Source organism: Polyergus mexicanus, unplaced genomic scaffold, assembly GCF_030449975.1.
Source record: "Polyergus mexicanus isolate NDT 795.1 unplaced genomic scaffold, iyPolMexi1.0 SCAF_14, whole genome shotgun sequence".
Taxonomy (NCBI): Eukaryota; Metazoa; Arthropoda; class Insecta; order Hymenoptera; family Formicidae; genus Polyergus; species Polyergus mexicanus.
The window spans coordinates 4,558,486-4,569,114 of NW_027223334.1; the positions used below are offsets into that span (position 1 = coordinate 4,558,486).

Consider the following 10,629-nt stretch of genomic DNA (forward strand, 5'->3'; position numbering starts at 1 on the left):
AGCTATGTACGCAAGTTTCGTTCGCTCGGAACCTCTTAGTTACGTGTCAGTAAGTGAGAATAGTCGAAATTTCTTGTACAACATCAAGGAAATTGAGGAGAAACGGTTTTCTACGCACAGAGTTGAGATAACTATGTACGCAAGTTTCAGTCGTTCGGAACGTCCTAGTTACGTGTCAGTAAGTGAGATAAGTCGAAATTTCTTGTACAACATCAAGGAAATTGAGAAGAAACGGTTTTCTGCGCACAGAGTTGAGATAGCTATGTACGCAAGTTTCGGTCGCTCGGAACGTCTTAGTTACGTGTCAGTAAGTGAGATAAGTCGAACTTTCTTGTACAACATCAAGGAAATTGATAAGAAACGGTTTTCTGCGCACAGAGTTGAGATAGCTATGTACGCAAGTTTCGGTCGCTCGGAACGTCTTAGTTACGTGTCAGTAAGTGAGATTAGTCGAAATTTCTTTTACAACATCAAGGAAAGTGAGGAGAAACGGTTTTCTGCGCACAGAGTTGAGATAGCTATGTACGCAAGTTTTGTTCGCTCGGAACCTCTTAGTTACGTGTCAGTAAGTGAGATTATTCGAAATTTCTTGTACAACATCAAGGAAAGTGAGGAGAAACGGTTTTCTTCGCACAGACTTGAGATAGCTATGTACACAAGTTTCGTTCGCTCGGAACCTCTTAGTTACGTGTCAGTAAGTGAGAATAGTCGAAATTTCTTGTACAACATCAAGGAAATTGAGGAGAAACGGTTTTCTACGCACAGAGTTGAGATAGCTATGTACGCAAGTTTCAGTCGTTCGGAACGTCCTAGTTACGTGTCAGTAAGTGAGATAAGTCGAAATTTCTTGTACAACATCAAGGAAATTGAGAAGAAACGGTTTTCTGCGCACAGAGTTGAGATAGCTATGTACGCAAGTTTCGGTCGCTCGGAACGTCTTAGTTACGTGTCAGTAAGTGAGATTAGTCGAAATTTCTTTTACAACATCAAGGAAATTGAGGAGAAACGGTTTTCTGCGCACCGAGTTGAGATAGCTATGTACGCAAGTTTCGGTCGTTCGGAACGTCTAAGTTACGTGTCAGTAAGTGAGATAAGTCGAAATTTCTTGAACAACATCAAGGAAATTGAGAAGAAACGGTTTTATGCGCACAGAGTTGAGATATCTATGTACGCAAGTTTCGGTCGTTCGGAACGTCTTCCCAGTAAACACGCAGGGCTCATTTCCGTAACAATTATATAATATTCTATATGTATATATTACAGATCATTAAAATGAAACTATAACGTATCAGTTATATCAATAACATAATAAATCTATAATTGTTGCATAGAATTGTTATGTAATTTTGTCGTTACTTTGTTATGTAACATTTTTACAGTTTTGTGAACGTTAATGTGCATACTCTAAAAGTTTCGTAAATGCTACGTAACTCTAACGACGTAAATGTAACGTTATAATAAATACGTAACATTTATACAGTTTTGTGAACGTTAATGTGCATACTCTAAAAGTTTCGTAAATGCTACGTAACTCTAACGACGTAATTGTAACGTTATAATAAATACGTAACATTTATGTATTTTTGTGAACGTAAATGTGCATACTCTAAAAGTTTCGTAAATGCTACGTAACTCTAACGACGTAATTGTAACGTTATAATAAATACGTAACATTTATGTATTTTGGTGAAATGTAAATGTGTATACTCTAAAAGTTTTATAAATGCTACGTAACTCTAATGACATAATTGAAACGTTATGTTAAATACGTACCAATTATGTATTTTGGTGAATGTAAATGTGTACACTCTAAAAACTTCATAAATGCTACATAACTCTAACGACATAAGTGTATCGTTATGTTAAACATGTAACATTAACATTATTTTATTGATGTCAATGTATACATTTTTGTTAAAACCTTGTAAAAAGAATTCGTAAAAGGAAGAGAATTATGCAGAAACAAGAAAATGAAAGATTTTGAGAGAGGAAAGTTGCGATATATTTATTTATAATTTAAAAGCGGTAACAATATATCAATCATGCCTTTTTTAGAGAAGAACTACAACATCACAAACGCGTGCTCCGTGCACACCATATACATTTATTGTGTGTGTACCACATTTGATTTTTTTTGTGTGTATACAGGGTGATTCAAAACAACTTTTAGTTCTTAAAATGTCGTATTCTTGAATTAATTCTAAGACGATTTTTCCTTTATCAAAATTTTATCCGAAGCTTAGTTGTTAAATTATAATATATGTACACACACACACACACACACACACATATGTAATACACAGACACACACGCACACGATAAATGCGTGTGGCGCACGCAAAGCGCACACTTGTAATGTCTAGTAATAACAAAATTTCCATATCGTATTACACATAAAAAAATATATACCATTGTTGACATTTTTGAGTGTTCTGAAAAGATGATAAATGCATATAATATCATTGAGAAAAACGTATTTGAAACATATTTTCTTAATATAGAGTTATAAATGTGGAAAATAAAATTATATATTAAAAAAAAAATTTTAAAATATGCACCAGATATCTTTTTTTGAATGATATATGTATACTATTTTTCTGTTATGTAACATTTATGAAATTTTTATAGTATACACATTTACATTTATCAAAATACATAATTGTTACGTATTTAACATAACATTTCAATTATATCATTAGAGTTACGTAACATGTATGAAACTTTTAGAGTATATACATTTACATTCACCAAAATACATAAATGTTATGTATATTTAACATAACGTGTCAATTATGTCGTTAAAATTACGTGGCATTCACGAAACTTTTAGAGTATACACATTTATGTTCACCAAATTGCATAAATGTTACATAATAGAGTAACGACAAAATGACATAACATTTCTATGTAACAATTATAGATTCATTACGTTATTGACATAACTGATACGTCATAGTTTTGTTTTGTTCATTTATAACATATAGAATATTATGTAATTATTAAGTAAATATACGTTTACTGAAATTTTTTACTTATGTTCTTTGTGCAAGACGCATAATTAGTAAATTTTTCTCTACATTATGCATCTGTGTAAGTTATGTGAACATGCCCTAGGGGGTAAGTCTGTGATTGGCTTATTGTTAGTCGTATTAAGTATACGTGCAAGCATAGACATAGTCGCTGCTACTTGCGAGCGAGAGAGAACGCAAGGAGCACGGAACAGAGTATGTCCTTTTCTACGTGTATCTTTACCCCCACTCCTTAAATAAAGGCAAACGCTCGGTCTAGATATACTATGTCTATGCGTGCAAGGCTGCGTTCGGAAACATCACTCGTGTGCACACGAGTGTCGTTCTATCTTTGTTATGTACCAAAAGTTAAACAAAGATAGAACGTCGCTCGTGTGCACACGGGTAATGTTTCCGAACGCAGCTCTAGTGCGCAATCATCGTACAAAGCATCCCAAGCTTCTGCGCGCTAGGCTTTACTTTTCAATATGGCCAAATCTACGAAAACAGTAGTTGTGCGTGTGAAAAAATTGTGTTGAAAGTGTGAACAGTATCGAGATATTGGTAAGTATGAAATAAATATTAACTTAATAATTAATGCCAACAAATGATAATTGTTGTCTTGTGGTAAAAAAGCTATGCTAAAGATTGAATTCCTCTTGTGCAGTGAACAAAAGATACATCGCGTACCACGTGAAAACTGAAAACCACGTGCGCCTAACAAAGGACAAAGGACCTCGTGCCGGCGAAAGATACACCTAGTTTTGCCTCATTATTTTTATATTTTGGCATTTTTATAGTAAGTACGATTTATTTTATGCAACATTATTTTTCCCATGTTTTTTTTACAATATTTGTTGCACGGTCATATAATGAGAAAAACAAGAAATCTCTTATTTGCACTACTTTTTGAATCAGAAGCTTGAATATTTCGAGTGTAAAGTTACATCATTTCTTAATTATAGATTTTTTATTTTTTATTGCATTGCGGCATACTAAATTCCGGTTTATAATTTTTTTATAATGATCGTAATGGTAATTCCAATGATAAATGATATCAATTATGAAATATAGCTTTTATATTGTTGAACAAGATATCTGCATTAGAAAAAACTGTAGATATATTTTTTCGAATACTTCATATATTTTGAAAGTTTATTATTGACTGTTTTCATAATAATTTTTTGCAAATGAAATAGAATCTTATAATTAATAAATATTTTCTATGCATGAGTCTTAATTTTTCAATTTGGTATTTGATCGTGAATTAATTTGATGTAAACTGATTTTTATTCAAGTATAAAATATTTAAACATGATAGCATTAATTATTACAAGTCATTACATAATGAAGTTATAGGTCTTAAAAAATTGTAAATATTATGCGTGCAATATGCTTATATAATTACTTTAATTTATAATTTATAGTTTATAATAACATGCAACGTAACAAAAAAAATTATTCGTGTTTAATTAATTACAACACTAAAATACATTACAAAAATATTTCCGTTAAAAGACATTAAAAAATTATGTAGGTTGTTTCACCATAATTGTGAGAAATCAAATTTTTCATATATAAATGAAATACTATTTAAGAAACATAGATTGCATTTTTTCTGAAATTTTCTATTAGCGTCCTTAAAATATTACATAAATTATATTTTAATTATTGAATTAGTTTGTTTCGATAAAAAACTGCGAATGTCTTAAAACATTTTTTATTTGTCAAAATATTTTTAATTCTCCATATAAGCTTCCTATATATTGTTTCAGTGAAAAAGGAAAATATAATATAAACAATAATATCAGGCAAACCCAAACCTATATTCGTATACATAATCGCAATTCATCTATTTCCTATTGCTTTATAAAATTATATTATGTCCAAATCAAAATTAAGACTAGACATTAATTCTTTAACGCCAAGGCAGCGGCGACGTATTTTCTTAAAAAAATTTCGTAATATCTGCCAAATGACTATTAATTCAAATTTGGAAATTCAAAATAATATCGTAAGTTTATCGAATGGGCCAGGTAACATCGAACAATTACCTCAGCAGCAAAATGTACTAAAAGAAATTGATATCGATTATTCCAATGTAATGAACACTCATAAGTGTACAGAAAATAATCATGATTTAGTTTCTGAACATTCGGAAATTAGTATTGATAAAAATAGTCTTCAGTTAAGTATTTCAAGTGATAAATTTTCTAAAACAGAATTTTGTAAAACAGAACTTATTAACGACATCCGATTATGGGCTATTGAAAATCGTGTCAGTCATTCTGCTATTAGTAGTTTACTGAAAATTCTAGTAAAATACGGCCATAATGTTCCGATTGATGCTCGAACTCTATTTCAAACGCCCAAACAAGTAGACATTATTGAAATGACACCAGGAAAATATTATCATGCAGGTTTAGATGATAGTTTGAAAAAATCTATTCGTAAGCATTATTGTCGAAATAATTTACCATCTCAGATAAATATTAATGTGAATATAGATGGTCTTCCTTTAACAAAATCTTCTGGGAGTCAATTTTGGCCTATTTTAGGTAGTATAGTTGCAGATATTTACACCGAACCGTTTATAATTGGTGTTTATCATGGTTTTGAAAAGCCAAAATGTTGCAATACTTTTTTGAAATATTTTAAGGATGATTGTTTAGAAATTTTCCGAACTGGCATTGTAGAATACGGCAAAAAAATAACTGTGAAATTGAACGTATTTATCTGCGATGCTCCTGCAAAATCGTTTATCAAGGGAACTAAAGGACATAATGCGTATTTTGGATGCGGTAATTGTATTCAAGAGGGAGATTACATAGAAAATCGAGTAACGTACCCAGAAATTAATGCAATGTTAAGATCAGATGAATCTTTTAAATTAAGAAAACAAGAAGAACACCATAAAATCACTTCAAATCTTGAAGATTTAAACATTGGAATGGTTACTCAATTTCCTTTAGACTACATGCATCTCGTACTATTAAGAGTAATGAAAAAATTGTTGCAGTTTTGGATTAAAGGTAAACATAATGTTCGTATGGTTGCAACTCAGATAACTCTTGCTTCAACTTCTTTATTATCTATGTCATTATTCCTACCTAAGGAATTTGCTAGAAAGCCAAGGAAATTAGATGAGGTTGATCGCTTTAAAGCCACCGAATTAAGACAATTATTATTATATACTGGGCCAATAATCTTTTTTAAAAAATTATCACGTGATAAATATGTTCATTTTTTGAGTCTGAGCATAGCAATTCGAATTTTATGTAGCAAAGAATATTGCGTACAACTGCTTGATTATGCACACAGTTTATTATTGTATTTTGTTGAAAATTATTGCACATTATATGGTCGTCAATATTTATCATATAACGTTCATAATTTAATTCATTTGTGTTATTATGTAAAATTATGGGGAGTGTTAAATAAATTTAGTGCGTTTAAGTTCGAAAATTACATGCAAAAAATTAAATCAAGAATTAGATCTTCGAGTCGGCCATTAGAACAATTAGTCAATCGTTGTAAAGAAGAAGATAATTTTAATATAACAAATGTAGAAAAGAATTATCCAATACCAAAAGTACGTATTATAAATGGCAAAAAGATAATAAAATCAGTTCAATGTAAAGGTTTCTATCTAAGTACAAGAACTGCTGATAATTGTTGTCTTTTGTTAGATGGTACAACGATTTCACTTACGACAATTTATTTTAAAAATAAACAGATTTACATTATTGGCAAAAAGTATTTAAATATTAAATCATTTTTTCGCATTCCATGCAACTCTTTAAATATCGGAATTAAAAAAATTAACGAGTCACAGTATGAGTTAATTACTATTCCATTGTCTGATATTAAATTAAAATGTGTAAAACTGCCTTTATGTGACGAAGAAGCTGTGATCTTGCCTTTACTGCACCAACAAGATATATGTTTATGGCGAGTACTCATATTGATAGAATATATAATTGAAAACAATATTAAATTAATTAACAAGTTTTACTTTTTTACAGATTATTAATAATGGTAAAAAATTTCGCTGTCGTAACTTTTCCAAGCGATGGGAATAATGAAGAAGAGATCGTATCAGAAGTTCCATCTTTATGGCTTTCTTCCAATTTAACAGAATGCTGATGGCCATCGGTAAAAAATATAAACATGTTTATTGTGAAACAAACTCCACCTGTTACTAATAATCCTAAATGGACACTTTATCCTATCAAATTTCATGGATATTATGGTAATTTATATTTTACTTCAGAATTTATGTAATTATTTTTTTAATATTTTAAAAAAATAATGTAATTTGTAAATTACGGTTTTGTCCTAATCAAGATTCATTAGATGAGGCTAGACAAAGAGCAACGAATTATTCTTCAAGCGATGAAAATAATACAAATCAAATAAAGAAGTCATGCACAAAACGGTCACTAAATACAGTTTATGATAATGAATCTGAATCTGATTCTGATGACTCACGTTCAATTATACCAAATCCACCATCAATCCACAATGTCTCACAATCAGCCAAAAATATTCAATCAATCTCAAATATTTTGGATTCAACAATTATTAATAATATTGATATGGAAATTCTTGATGGAACTATAGTACCTCACAAAAGTAATTTTTATTTTAATTCTTTTATTCCATTTTTATTATCTCTATAATAAAACGGTTTTTTTTTAAATTATAGTTATTGTTTATTATGAGTAATCTAATACTTTTTTAATATTTCTAGATATGCAGGATGTATATACGTTAGTGTCAGAAATGTCAGATAAAATGGAAGGTTTTGTATTTACTTTTTATCTTATAATTTTATTAATATCTCTTTATGGCATTGTTTACTCAATATTATTAATTTTTTAGATAATTTTGAAAAAATATGTACAGCTATAACTACAATTTCATTAGACATACAAACTATAGATATTCGTTTAAAAAACATAGAAACACAACATAACCAACATAAGTCTAAAGACTCTGCCAGGGATACATCAAATATACAAAAATCTTTTCCGTTTAAGAGTATAAATGAAATAATAGCTTTTGAAAAGAATTTATCAGAAAATGCAGATGAGTACAACAAATTTGTAAGTTTAATTAAGTTATTTAAATGCAAATTTTATTTAAATAGAATAATGTAAATTATATTATTGGTATGTTTTATTTCTAAAGATGCTGTATATATCTCGCATAGGCGGAGGGTCCGCTAAAGAAAATTTAATTCGTATATATCGAACTTTATTTTCTAATGAAGTTGCCAAGGTATCATCCTGGAAAGGACTACGTAATCATTTTAAAATAAGTAGTTTAAAGTTTATATTGACGGGAATACAAGGTAAAATATATTTTTATATTTATAAATAAATTTATAAAATATGCAATTTAATTTAATGTAAAATTTTTTTAATAATTCAGCAACAATTTTGGCTCAACATCAATTCACAAACAAAGAGTTTGAAGACATCACGAAAGAATGGTTTCGCCAAGGTGGTCAAAGGCTTAGCAGACAACAAAAAGACTCTGAAGAAGCAAATCCGCAAGTTATTTAAATGTCTCAAAAGCTTATTATTTTTTCATTATAATCTTTTTTCTTATTAGTCTATGAGCTTTCGGCTTATGATCTTTTTTTTATTGGCCTAGAGTCTTAATTAACATAAGAAATATTTTTTTTAACTAATGTTTTTTTTATATTGAATGATTTTAACACTAAACCTACCACGACTGGTTAAACAATCGGTCAAAACGTTATCAAAGTTTAAAAATTTCTGCATTTGGTATAAATAAGTTGTCGGTAGATTTAGTGTTAAATACTTAAGTTTTTAAATTTTTATGTTCTAAAATCTAAAATCATAGTCTGCACTCTTTTCATTTTGAGTTCTCAACGTCATTATTTGAGTTAAATACTTCTTTTAGGAGAATTAGTAGAATTAAAGTATGCATTATGTTGATACATTTAATAGTTTATCTAACAATCTTTTTAATTACAAAAAGTATAATTGCTTTATTGTTTTTCTTTCAAATGAAAATCGAATTGCGTTTCCATTTTTGTTTAAATTAGATTTATTCTAACGGTACACACTTATATTATTAACAAATGTGTTATAATTAACGAATCATACATGAATCTCAAAGATTTTGACAAGTGTGTTTATGAAAAGTTTATGGATGTAAAAATTATAGTTTTCATGTGGGGAGAAGCCTAAAAAACTCATTTCTTATTGATGTATAGCGTTAAAACAAAAAATAATATCGCGAATACTCGAGTGTACCGTGAAGTTTAAATTTATCATATTAATTACTATTATAATAAATTTATAATTTATAATATTTCTAAATTTAATTAATTTATAATATTATTAATTGTTATTAGTGTACTATATTTTGCAACAAAATTAGGAAATTATTGTACTTCGGCGTAAAAAGGCGTAGAAAGGATGAAATTCAAATTGATATACTTTTCGAAAAAATTATCACAGAATGATATTTAAAACAGATTTTAAAGCTAGAAAACATAACTTTCCAATGCTCTAACGGAGATTTTTCTAACGATTTTTCTTATACAGATTTTATTACAAGTGGTGCTACTTTAAAATGAGCTTTGTAATTGTAGAAAAAAACTTCAACTTTAATAGGCGAGTACGTAGAGAACAATTTTTTCATCAATTCTATTAATTGTAATAAAACTTAACATTTTCTCTTTAAAATGCTTTTTTTAAACAGTTCTACGACCATATGACATTTTTTTTGCAAAAATACGTGAATTTGATTCTTTTTAATTTTGTGATTCTAATTGTTTGCAAAGTATATTAATTAATACAATATAAGTGCAATTTGTTATTTAAGTTTGAAATTATTATTAGCTATTAGTATATTTAAAGTTTTCTCTTAAAAAAAATATCTAAAATTATGTAATATAATTTAAATTATCATTATAATTGTAATTTGAAACAAAAATTAATTTTATAAATATTAATAATATTTGTTAAAAGATTTATTCATAAATTTGTTACAAGATTCATTTATTTAACAATTTAGCATATGTGGAAATAAAGAGTTGTTCAAGAAATCAAGTTTTTATTGTTATATATATCCATATCTTTATATATACACGATTTTCTAAACATAAATAATATAAGTTAATTCTCTTAATTTTAATAAAAAAACAACCATTAGTAATTTTATCCAATCAATAATTTTGCGCTGTATATTCAACTATAGCAGAATAGTTTCTTCATTTTAATCATTGATAAATATATATGTATTATTAATATATATATTTATCAATGATTAGACTGAAAAAAGACTATTCTATTATAGTTACTTAATTTCATGTCTAAATTTTAGATATTTGTTATTTGTTATTATCATTTTGTTACATATTATATACAGCATAGTGTTGCTGTATATAATACGTGACATTTTGATCTAAATGTTACCTGTAAATTACATAATGGTTACTAGAACAGATAATATGTGTTCTGTAAATAATATATAAATATTACAGAACAGTATGTACTAAATTCTATTATAATGACGTAATTTTATATCTAAATTTTATGTATCTATTACGTATTATATACAGGCATAATGTTGCTGATAT

General features: G+C 28.2%; 1 protein-coding gene across 3 annotated transcripts; it reads left to right on the top strand.

Annotated features, from left to right (window-relative positions):
- The first annotated feature begins 2,961 nt into the window (after positions 1 to 2,961).
- On the top strand, positions 2,962 to 9,875 carry LOC138939457 (uncharacterized). Of its 3 annotated transcripts, none has more exons than XM_070307252.1 (8): positions 2,962 to 3,572; positions 3,676 to 3,807; positions 7,034 to 7,260; positions 7,356 to 7,643; positions 7,762 to 7,812; positions 7,893 to 8,116; positions 8,202 to 8,364; positions 8,445 to 9,875. In XM_070307252.1, exons 3-8 carry the CDS (start codon positions 7,179 to 7,181, stop codon positions 8,576 to 8,578), a joined length of 942 nt encoding a protein of 313 aa, XP_070163353.1. In that variant the 5' UTR covers positions 2,962 to 3,572; positions 3,676 to 3,807; positions 7,034 to 7,178; the 3' UTR covers positions 8,579 to 9,875. The 3 variants fall into 3 exon arrangements, with proteins under 3 accessions (XP_070163353.1, XP_070163355.1, XP_070163354.1); XM_070307254.1 differs by having other exon boundaries at positions 7,034 to 7,163; positions 7,365 to 7,643; XM_070307253.1 differs by lacking the exons at positions 2,962 to 3,572; positions 3,676 to 3,807 and adding an exon at positions 6,015 to 6,959.
- Positions 9,876 to 10,629: the final 754 nt, after the last annotated feature.

Coding starts and splice junctions, on each gene's coding strand:
- LOC138939457 (XM_070307252.1), top strand. CDS start 7,179: ATGTTTATTGTGAAACAAACTCCACCTGTTACTAATAATCCTAAATGG. Junction 7,261..7,355: donor CAAATTTCATGGATATTATG/GTAATTTATATT, acceptor GTCCTAATCAAG/ATTCATTAGATGAGGCTAGA. Junction 8,365..8,444: donor TATATTGACGGGAATACAAG/GTAAAATATATT, acceptor TTAATAATTCAG/CAACAATTTTGGCTCAACAT.